This window comes from Centropristis striata, chromosome 8 (assembly GCF_030273125.1).
Source record: "Centropristis striata isolate RG_2023a ecotype Rhode Island chromosome 8, C.striata_1.0, whole genome shotgun sequence".
Classification (NCBI taxonomy): Eukaryota; Metazoa; Chordata; class Actinopteri; order Perciformes; family Serranidae; genus Centropristis; species Centropristis striata.
Window position 1 is genome coordinate 19,144,656 of NC_081524.1, and position 10,807 is coordinate 19,155,462.

General features: G+C 40.5%; 1 protein-coding gene across 1 annotated transcript in view; it reads right to left on the reverse strand.

The window, feature by feature from the left end:
* Positions 1-2,847: 2,847 nt before the first annotated feature.
* The window catches only part of LOC131975982 (raftlin-like), a 140,171-nt gene continuing 132,211 nt past the window's right edge, over positions 2,848-10,807 (reverse strand). The window contains exons 9-10 of the mRNA XM_059338835.1: positions 9,738-9,813; positions 2,848-8,986 (exon numbers count right to left, since the gene is read on the reverse strand). Coding sequence (XP_059194818.1) covers positions 8,348-8,986; positions 9,738-9,813 — 715 coding nt within the window. The 3' untranslated portion in view covers positions 2,848-8,347. The remainder of the gene's footprint in view (positions 8,987-9,737; positions 9,814-10,807) is intronic.

Here is a 10,807-nt window from a genome sequence, read left to right on the forward strand (position 1 = left end):
GCTGCAACCTCAGCAAGTTGTTGTGTTGCATTAAATCTGGCTCCTGGAGTGGAACCTTGAGGATGTTACGCCCCCGGTCATATGTCTAATGTCCAAACCACAGGCTCAATGTGTTTGTGACCAGCTTAGCGGCTCGCCAGCGGTCCCCCAATCTGCCGCAAGAGCAATTAACGCCTCCTGTAGTGAACAGAATGGATGTGGCGCTGGTGGTTTTGGTTGAAGGCAAAAGCCCTCCTCTTAATGACCTTTACGCTCCCCTGGGCTCCCAGCTCATGACTTATAGATCACACCGGCTGTGTTGACTCAACTGTAAATATACTTCTGTTCATAAAACAACGTAGGGTTATTATAGCGCCTGCCGGCCTCGGTTTTTATGAGAAATATTGATGCATGGGGGACAGTTTTGGGCCTGAATGGCATTGTTTTGATGTAAGGGTGAGATGGATGGTATTGTTGTGGTGTTTGGGTGTAATAACTATAAAGCTGATGTATTCTAAGGTTCTCACAGTAATGAAGGTAATAACCAGATGGAGCAGATTTGAAAAAAAAAAAAAAGACTTTCATTTCTGCTTCTTTTTCATCTTCATCTTTCAGTTACATTGAGTATTTCTCTGATGGCACTATGGACTGTCCAGCTAAACAACTTTTTTTTTATGACACATAGAGAGCTTAAGCACTGACCATTGTGTCTGCTGATTCTCCAGGGTTTAGCTAAAGCCCTGGTACTCAAATCTGCTCTCAGGGTGTTGAGATGTTTATCTATCTATCTATCTATCTATCTATCTATCTATCTATCTATCTATCTATCTATCTATCTATCTATCTATCTATCTATCTATCTATCTATCTATCTATCTATCTATCTATCTATCTATCTATCTATCTATCTATCTATCTATCTATCTATCTATCTATCTATCTATCTATCTCACACAGTGTGACTTTGCTATGTAGCAAACCCAGCATCGTCTTTTTAGAAGTGTATTTTTAATACAAAAATGTGTGGGAAAATATAATCTTTTCAGAGTAACCTTGTAAATTTCTGCGAGAATAGTTATACTGTTAAGTGAGTGAAGCACTACCCCGAGTCCAAAAAAATGTTGTTTAAAAAGCGGTCATGTAACCTCTGACATCATGCTATCTCAATGAAAATAGGCTTTCTGTGTTCTCACAAGTCTCTCACAAGACTTTATGCTGATAAAATTTAATGCTGATGCAATTTAAGGCAAACATTGTTTTTCTCATGTAGTATAAATTAGCTATTTCCGCCTACTGTATGTGAATATTTTTGCAGACTGAGGTCCCTAAACAGGCTTTGAATCACATAAACTGGGTGTCTCTGGAAAGCTGAGACTCTTGTGGATTCAATGAGTCCAGTTTTCTTCATGTGGGATGATGTTATTCATCAGCCAGTTCATTGCAGTGAGGGCATTTCTTGAGTCTCAACCTCAGTGTATAAAATGAGCTGCTGTGACCTCTAGGATAATCACAGCCTCATGAAACTTTACAACCATAAACTAGAGACCTAGAGCATTCAGAGGATGTGGCCTGCTATCCCCACCTTAACTTCCACTTCCCACGACCCCCAATTCCCAAAAAAAGGACCTCATATGGTAAGTGATTAAGCCTATAGAGAAGATACTGATATCATATGAAAGTAGAAGATCTGAGGAATCCATTGTCATGATATCAGGTTGGGAAGGTGGTGAAATAATGTGCCAAAGTTAGTGCAAAATAAGTCTTTTGGCTATTGGATCTTGGTGTAAGCCTAGACGACTATTGGGCATTGTGTGTTCTACACATCTCCTGGTGTCTAGTGTGTTATATTTAATTCACAAAATGCCATAAACATCGAGAAACAATGTTGAAACTGAGATGATTGCACTTATTTTTACAACTGAAATACATTTTTTGTTATTACAGAGAGAGTAAAGTACAGAAAAAAAAGAACCATTTTCGGTATTGGTTCAAATGTGAACAGTACCCAACCCTAACAGTAGAAGTGGGGGGAAAATCAATACAGCATAGTCACAATATTTTGTGTGGCAATATCATATCGATTCATGGTCACCAAGTATTGATATTTAGCGTTCCGATGGCCTGCAGACCGTCAGTTTTTTGTGTCTGGAAGTTGTTGAAATGATGCTGCAAAGTGAAGCTTTTTTATGTTTCAATCCAAAAAAAATTCAGAGCAGTGAAGCTTAAAGTTTGATCAAATGCTGCAGTTGTTGTCGTCCATACATGTTTGATATCAGTTGAGTTCAGTTTGACTGAATACTTTGTTGGTCAGTCTGTGGGTTTGACTCTCATTGTGGAAAAATAAAAATAAAAAGACTGAAGTGAGATGAATAGACTGAGAATTTTCTCTTATTGGACAAAACAATTCTTGATTGAATTTAATTTTGTGGACTCAAAATGCAGTCAAACAGTTAAATCGCAATAAATTGTATCGCAATACTCACCATATCGCAAAATGCTTAAAATCACATTAATATCGTATCATGACTCAAGTAGGGATAAAATCGTATCGTGGAGCCGATACATTGATTCACACCTCCACCTAACAGCGTCCCAACTTCTTTGAAATCAGGGTTGTGATATCGCAGTTGTGTCTCGTTATTGACTTAATATTGATGCAGTCTTGCACTCTGATTTGCCTCGGACTCAATGTAAATGTATTTGACTTCCCCCCTGATTGCAGAAGGTTTACATCTGTGTGCATTTTCCTCATCCAGCTGAGAAATTAAATGGTATTAATGAATCCAGAACACCAATTCCTGAAATATCTCTCGGTTACTTGTTAAGGGCTAACTTCCCTTTGACACAGAAGAAGCAAAGACACATGTACACATTAAATATAAATCATTTTATAATATACAAATTGTACAGATGTCATGAACAATAGGAATGTGGACATACTCAGGATAGCAAAGATAAAGAATACTTTTTTCCTCCTTGATAGCAAACACTGCTACGCAAGTGACGACAGCACATGATCAAAGATACTCAACATTCAACATGGCAGCCGAGGTGATAAAAAAACATCAGAGACAAAAAAAACAAAACAAGAATACATTTTCCAGAGGCTGTGAGCAAGCTAAAGTGACAACACAGAAGAAAAAAAAATGACGGCATCCTATTGTATCATGTTCTGTCATTTCTACTCTGCCCATTTCACATCATAGTAGCACACAGGAAATGAACCATTACGATTTATTTTTCTTTACAGCGTTACCAAGAACGATTGCACCAGCGCCACTACTGAGGCTCAGAGACAATTATGCTGATAGAAGACAGGAAACTGTATATTAACTATTTTTTTTCTTTTTCTTTTTTTTTTTTACACGAATGGGCAGAGAGCTGCAAATGTATATTTAAGTCTAACATTAGTCAAAGGTCTCCTTCTTTTCACGGGCGGCTAAGTTAACATGGTTCAGCATCATTTAACTGATGAAGTGTGAGATCCTGCCTCGCTTTTCTCTCCCTGTCTTGTTTTTCATTTTTCTTTTTAGATGCAGAAAAAAAACACACAATTACCCACAGTCCCTGGAGTGTACTTGTGTCAGAGGTGAGACTGCACTGCTACCAATCAGCCCTTATCAGGGAGAGATGGGGCCCTATAGGTCGTGGCCTCAGGTGGGACGGGCGGATACGGGGCCGGCTGGAACTTTTGTCAAGGTTACGATCATCCTTGTTTTTGGGGATGTCCAACCGGAATGTAGTAGGAGTGTAAAAACTCCCATCGTGTCACATGAGATCACCTCGAACTCTGCTCTTTTAGATAAAGTGGAATATGATGTGTGTGTTTCCACAGGATGCCAAGGGGGAATACATGTCACAGTTTCAGATCAAAAAATAAAAGATCAGGAAAACAAATTTATATTCATAAAACGGATAGATGACAGTTATAATGTTTGTCTCGACGCTGGGGGAAAATGAAGAAATTGATTAAATGTGACGAAAAAAGCTGACCAGGATTCAGCTGGGATATTTCTCAAATATTCATGTCAGCTATCAAAAAAAGGCATCTTTTTTTGGTATTGCCTTTCATAATTCATACTTGTCACATTCTGACAAACGTGTGAAAGTGACAGCTGAGTCTTGTTTCTCCTCCCCAGCAGCTCTGATGCAAGAGGGAGCATAAAATAATATTTCTTGGAATACAATAAGTGCTTATTAAAGCTCAAACAGCCGAAAGCTAAACGCAGCTGAGAGAATGAAGTTTAAAAAAGAAAAAAAAACACCACAGAGAATATAATGATATGACTTCATATCTTAATTCTGTATTATCAGAGTGGTTATTTATTTGTCATGTGCTCGTGCAAAACTCCTGTGTACAGCTGTGGAAAATCCATTCTGGCTCAAATATGACCCTTTGACCTCGTCTGCCATTAGCGACTGCAGGTCTGGACTCCGTCATAGTGGAGTGGAGGGCGAGAGGACAAGGAGCATATGTTTCTGGGGGTCACGCGCACCGCGACCCCTCGGTTTAAAACCAACAACAGCCCTCGGGAGGTAGCTCGAAGCGTCAGTCAGAGATACATTTTATAGCAAGCTTTAGCAGAACAGCAGAGGCAACACAATAAGGTCTCAAAAACAGAACATTCACAATGATAAAAAAATGCTCAAAACATCTTAAAAAATAACTCAGAACATATCACCTTCATATAGACAAACACTTTTTATCCTCTCACTCTGAATTCCAGTAATAAAACAGGGAACAACAGCTTCAAAATACCAACACTGACTGTAGCAAATCTTTCCTGTTTGACTAGAACAAACATAGAACACTTAAATCACCATTGTGCCTCTAAAAGACAAGTCTAAAAGCAGATTGTGGGGCATTTACAGTATAGGAATAAGGCTAAGCTGGTCACAGTTTTTATATTCTACTCTACACAAAATCACTTGCCATTTTACATTGAAAGAAATCTCAGCGGCGGGTGGATTAATTAAGGAGAGCACTTGTTCAGCATAATCGATCTTACTCGAAGAGCTTCATCTCCGAAAAGGGAGACATTTCTCTTGACCAAAGTGTCATCCATTCTCATAAAACAAAAGCTCCAAATTATGATAAATTATAGTGCTTGTGAAGCAGGACAGCAGGTATTTTAAGTTCTTTGATTAACCGAATGTGAACGTTATAATAAATAGGTTTTTTGTGTGTTATTTCTTTGCAAAAATTGAACATTTTTGACACAAACTCTTCCTCCTCAGTGCAAACGATTCCCCATGACATCACCGTTAAATCTGAAGGCTATTTGCTTGACGTGTTGAGGTGTTTTGCTGTCGATACATCCCCCAATAAGTGACCCCCATTATAAATGCATGATTCCTGACAGATACCCCACTGACAAAACCCATTAGTGAGCTAATGAGAGCTCCGCACTGTGAACGCCGCCACCTTCCTCCCTCCCTGTTCACCTCCCCTCCCCCCTTTTTAAAATGGAAAGCTACATGATGCCATGAAACAGCACATTATGACTTGGTTATTGTCAGAAATGATGTCTGTAAAGAGGTGCTTAAAGAGCTGGAGGTAAAATAATGAAGGAAAATCTCAACAGGGAATGTGGGACGCAAACGGCTGTTACTTTAAATGAGCCTATTCATTTCTTTTATTCAGCTCTCTTATGCTCTGTGGTCTTTCTCTTTCGCTCTCCACGTCTCTCTCTCTCTCCCTGGGTCTCAGTTTCTCAATCTTCGGTTTTCTTCTCGGTAAACAACAGGGCTCTGAACTGACCGCGCAGCTTAACCTTGTCTCCACACTGATGAGAGCTTTTGTTTGTAGCCATTGACTGGAAATGTAATTAAAAATGCAACTTTGTGCAAGAAAAGAAAAAAAACCCTCACTCCTGCGTGTGAAAGCTAACTAGGTGCATCTAAATATGAGTTCTGCCCCCCGAGCTGCAAACATTCAGCTGAATTTCACATCCTTATCTGACTCGGTTTGAATATGGAACATTCTGTATGCAAGGTGAGCTTAGCACACCACACCAAAGAGTGATTATCGGCTCTCTTTGAAGCACTTGACGGCTTAGAGCTCAGCGTAAACAATTATCTCTTCACCCTACTTTGGATTGCCTGTCGCAACAAACGCCTTTCCCATCACCTCTACCAGCGTTCTCCTCCACATCACAACTTTCTACGTTGCACAGAGCGAAGGTACGGGAGGGGCGATGCAGTCTGTGATCACGTAAAAGATGCTTTTTGGAGCACGTCTGCCCTTTTATTGTCAGTCGTTTGGATAGGACTGTGACCTTTTTTTGGAGCTCTCTCCTCAGCTCCCCGAGCTGAAAAGAGCTGCTCAGCACAAGTACCTCTTGTAACAGGTGCTATATCTGGGCAACTACTAGGACTATTCTTCAAAAGCAAGCAGAGAACGCTCCTCGGTCCGTGATCACTTCTGTTCTGTCACTTCTAATTACTTCTTGCATTACGTTACATTGGGAATCATGTAACGCTTTACTTAGTTAAAGGCCTGGTCACACCAGAGAGTGGCATAGTCTAATTTAGACCCATACATTAGAGAGGAGTTATTTCTCTGAGTTTAAAAAGCAATATTGTGGTACGAAAAACCCCCCAAAACAGTCAATTTAATTTATAATCTATGAACATTATCAGAATGTTTTTGCTTATATTAAACAAGGCATTTATAATTGGGTAACACTTTATTTGAAGGGGTATGCATAAGACTGACATGACCACTGTCATTAAGCTGAAGGAGCTTTATGCATGCTTATGAATTATGTCATTAAGTGTCATTTGGTCGGTTATGTCACCTTTAATGCAAAGTTGACATTGTTTGAGATGTCTGAAACTCACAGCAAAGAAAAAAAGTAGAAAACTCCTCCCTATAATGTATAAGTACACTTAAGTTGATGACTAAGGTATTTATAAATCAGTATCATAATCTGTTTAACTATTCCCTTACTTCCTGTTTGAACATAAATGATCACAAATGTTAAAAGAAACTTTTTTGTGTGATCCTCTTCTCCAAAAGTAAAAAATGTATGTGAATATGTCGGGCCTAAAGTAAACCTGTGTTCTTGTCAAAAACATTCCCAAACAATGTAAGCTTTGCATTAAAGGTGACATAATTGATCGAATGACAACATTCATAAGCATGCATAAAGCTCCTTCAGCTTAATGACAGACGTCATGTCAGTCTGATGCATAACCCTTCAAATAAAGTGTTAGCTAAAATTATTTGTCACATTATTCATTCATCAAATTGTATTTCAAATGCAGCTGAAATCCATTCCAGGTTAGGAATGAGGCTCACAAAGCCAGTGTGTGGTCTGATAACGTTTATATTATTTGCTGAAATGCCATCAGCGACTGCGGTCCAACCAGTCATGGTTTTGCAATGATTAAACCGTTAATATCTAATTCTGTCTGACTGCTGAACCCAACCATAGCTGGTCGATCAGTTCAGATCAGAGCAGAGAGCCTTTCTGCTGCAGGAGGCAGCTAATCCCAGACTGAGACCCAATATATTGAGATATCAATACTTTTAATAAAACTGACGGTATTATTTCTGTTGCTGACTAGCGGGGGTAACCAACATTTCATCGACTCGTTTACTAATCTTTCACATTCCTTGTTTTGAGGCTTGTTTTGAGGATTATTCACAAGGCAACTTGGTGAACTACAAATGCTAACAAGCTAGCGTTCGTCAGTCTAAATCTAGTTTTTCTCAACTGTGCCTTTCACCCCCCGTCTCATATTTTGTTGTCAGGCTTTTTACACCATTTCATTCAATAATAAAAGGCTAACTGTCGCTAATAGGCAAATATGTTCATACAGTTTTTGCTGCTCTGACTCCTGCTGCCTTGTTTTTGGAGCAGTTTATGGGCGGTTCAGTTTTTATGGTATTTCTGTTTGTGTGTAAAATACACATAGATTTACTTCCCTCCAACAAATCCCCCTACGACTAATCACTTAGACGGTGAACTTGATTTCGTCTCATATTTCCCCGGTGTGACCAGGCCTGAACTGTTTTTCCCAAACTGACCATGGCATCATTCCCAATATTCCCCTCACCCAGTGATATTCCAGTGTCTCCACATTGACTATCCTGCACCAAAGTCTCCTGTTTGGGATATATACATTCAGTATGTGTGGTTATACAGTAGGGCTGATGTCTACAGTTACATGAAATCGCTCTGTAGCTACACGATGGCAGGTTTCAGGGAGTTTTTGTCTATGAAAGATGGTAGGTGTGGAGAATGCTGCAGTAATAGGGGATCCAAGCCCCTTTAATTTGGATCAGGGACAACACTGTTCTTTTGATGGGGGATTTTGAGAGGTAGGACAGGGAAAAACCTTGACTTGGACTACTTGGGGGCTACTCTTGAGTCTCCTCCGGGCTCTGATTAGTCGGCTTGGCCTGTGAATCCGCCACGATCTCCTTGGTGATGACCTCCCCGTCTGCTGGTCCTTCTGTCTCTTCGCCCTCATCCTTCTCCTCATCCGTCTCCACCCCGTTTTCGATCACAACCTCTGCCACGCCCTCCTCCTCCTTTTCTTTGGTCTCGCTCTGCGTTTCGACAGTTGCTGTGATTTCCGTCACTTCCTGGACCTCTCCGTTTTCTAAAGGCTCTCCGTTGTCTTTCTCTCCATCCGCTGCCGTCTTTTCACCTCCATCGTCTTCTTCTGTGCCATTTTCTGCTCCTTTGTCTTCCGTCTCTGCACCTCCATCTTTCTTCACAACAGTCTCTATGCTGATTTCAATCCCATCGATCATCATATCTTCCTCACACCTCACATCCCTTTCTTTCGACTCCTCACTTTCTTTCGCCGCCTCTTCATCTGTTACCCTTTCATCCCTACTCTTGTCTTCCTCCCTCTCAACTTTTTCTCTCTCATCGAGAATCTTGGGGTCCTCTGCATCCTTCTCGGTTTTTGTCTTCTTCTTCTTCTTGTTCTTCGCCGAGTCTTTGATGCAGTGCTTGTTGGACTTGCTTCGGGGCTTGAAGATCAATTTCTGAAACATTCGTAGTTTACATAAGCATGTTAGTAAAATGGAATTGTGGCCTTTTCAAATATGCTTTTAGGCACAAAGCAGTGCACACAGACTTAATTAAGAATGGATCACAGTGGATCTAATATTGCACTAGGATAACAAGCTAATTTAAATGAGTCTCATTGATGCCGAAAAGGAAATTGAGGCCATTTGGAGGGGAGTTATTGGTGGCCTCCAGGCATGCAGTCTGACCAAACAAACAGGCAAAAATTTAATGCAATATATCCCCAATTACTTGAACAACTTCTGCAGGGTTCAACACACTGCGGGATATAGCAAACTGAGATAGACTGCAAAGAAACGGCCAAGAAAATCTTGTTAACGCTAGCAATTCCCAGAGTCTTAAAGTCTATTAAATTTGTTGTTGTGATGGCAGTTTAAATTCGGGTCACAGAAAGCATCAACATGGATTCATTCCGCTGCGGACAAAGGTTAGCTTTAGAGGTTATCGACACTATTCAGGGTCGCCAAGAAAGCATTACCAAGTCCTGCTTCTCCATACAACACATTTGTCTGTTGCAGAAGAATTCCTGAGTTGGTCGCCCTGTGTGTGTGTGTTTGGCTGCTTAAAACAAAAACAGCTGTGGAATTAGAGGTGGCAAAAGGTGATGTTGGCCTTGGATACATGTTGGGCAGGTGACGGAACGACTGGTGGGAGACCCCCACATCTGCATTAGCCAAGAATCACAGAGAGGAATGTGAGGTTGTTTACCTTGGATTCCCTCCTCTTTCGGCCCAAGATCGGTCTCTGCAGGAAAACAATCTGTTTGGTGGACAGACTTCCATCACTAAAAGATGAGGACAGGGAGAAAGAAGGACAGAGGAGAGGCTATTAACTGAAAAAGTTGGCATCTCCACAAGAAAATGGTATTTATTCAATCGACAAACTTTTTTGGCAGTAGTTTATTTCAAAATGAGTCAACATAAAATAAGAAATGGAGATAAGCTTTTCCCAATTGCTTTTCATTTAAAAATGTAGAAACAATGTTACAAACACTGACAGATTCTTCATAATTTATTCATTTTCTGCTGCAGAACTCCAAGATAATTCTGTATAATTCATTCAAGTTCAAGTCTAGGATACCAGACCGATTGATCCCCACTCCCTCTGACCTTCCATCAAGATAGTCAAATGATTGCTCGGCCACCGCTCATGCCTCACACTCTTATCTGACAGTTTAAGGATATAGGCTCACATTTGTGGAACCAACCTCTTCACTGCTTCATCTGTCAGTGTCGTCCCCCCGCCCCTCTGTTATGTTTGAGTTTCGCATTGGAAACCGATACTCCACATGCAAGGAGGAAGATTTTGCAGTTTCGCCTCAATGTCTGTGTGCAACTCGTGAACATCTTTAACTTCTCAGAACATGAATATCCCCTCTTTTTTCTCAATTCCCCAAAACATAATCCTCCATCCCATGCACATGTCACACTCCTGTGTTCTGAGAAGGATAATCTGTACAAGTACTCGCGCTGACAGATTAATCGTGGCAGGAAAGGCAGATTCATTTCTGTGTGGGCTTCCTGTCTCTCACGCTCACTCTCACACTCCTTCGTCTGCTCGTTTTCGTCACTCACAGCCCTTTATATATAGTCCAGTGTTCTCTTTCCAACTGCCTGCTTACTTTTACCTCTGCTTTTATCTCCTCTGACAGCCACATTTCTGACAGTTTTATTGTTTGTTTCTGCTTTATTCCTTCTATTTATCTTTTGCTATTATTGGACATGGCTTAAGAGGAGATGTGTTGTCCTGTGCTGCTATCTGACACAAGTTCAATAACG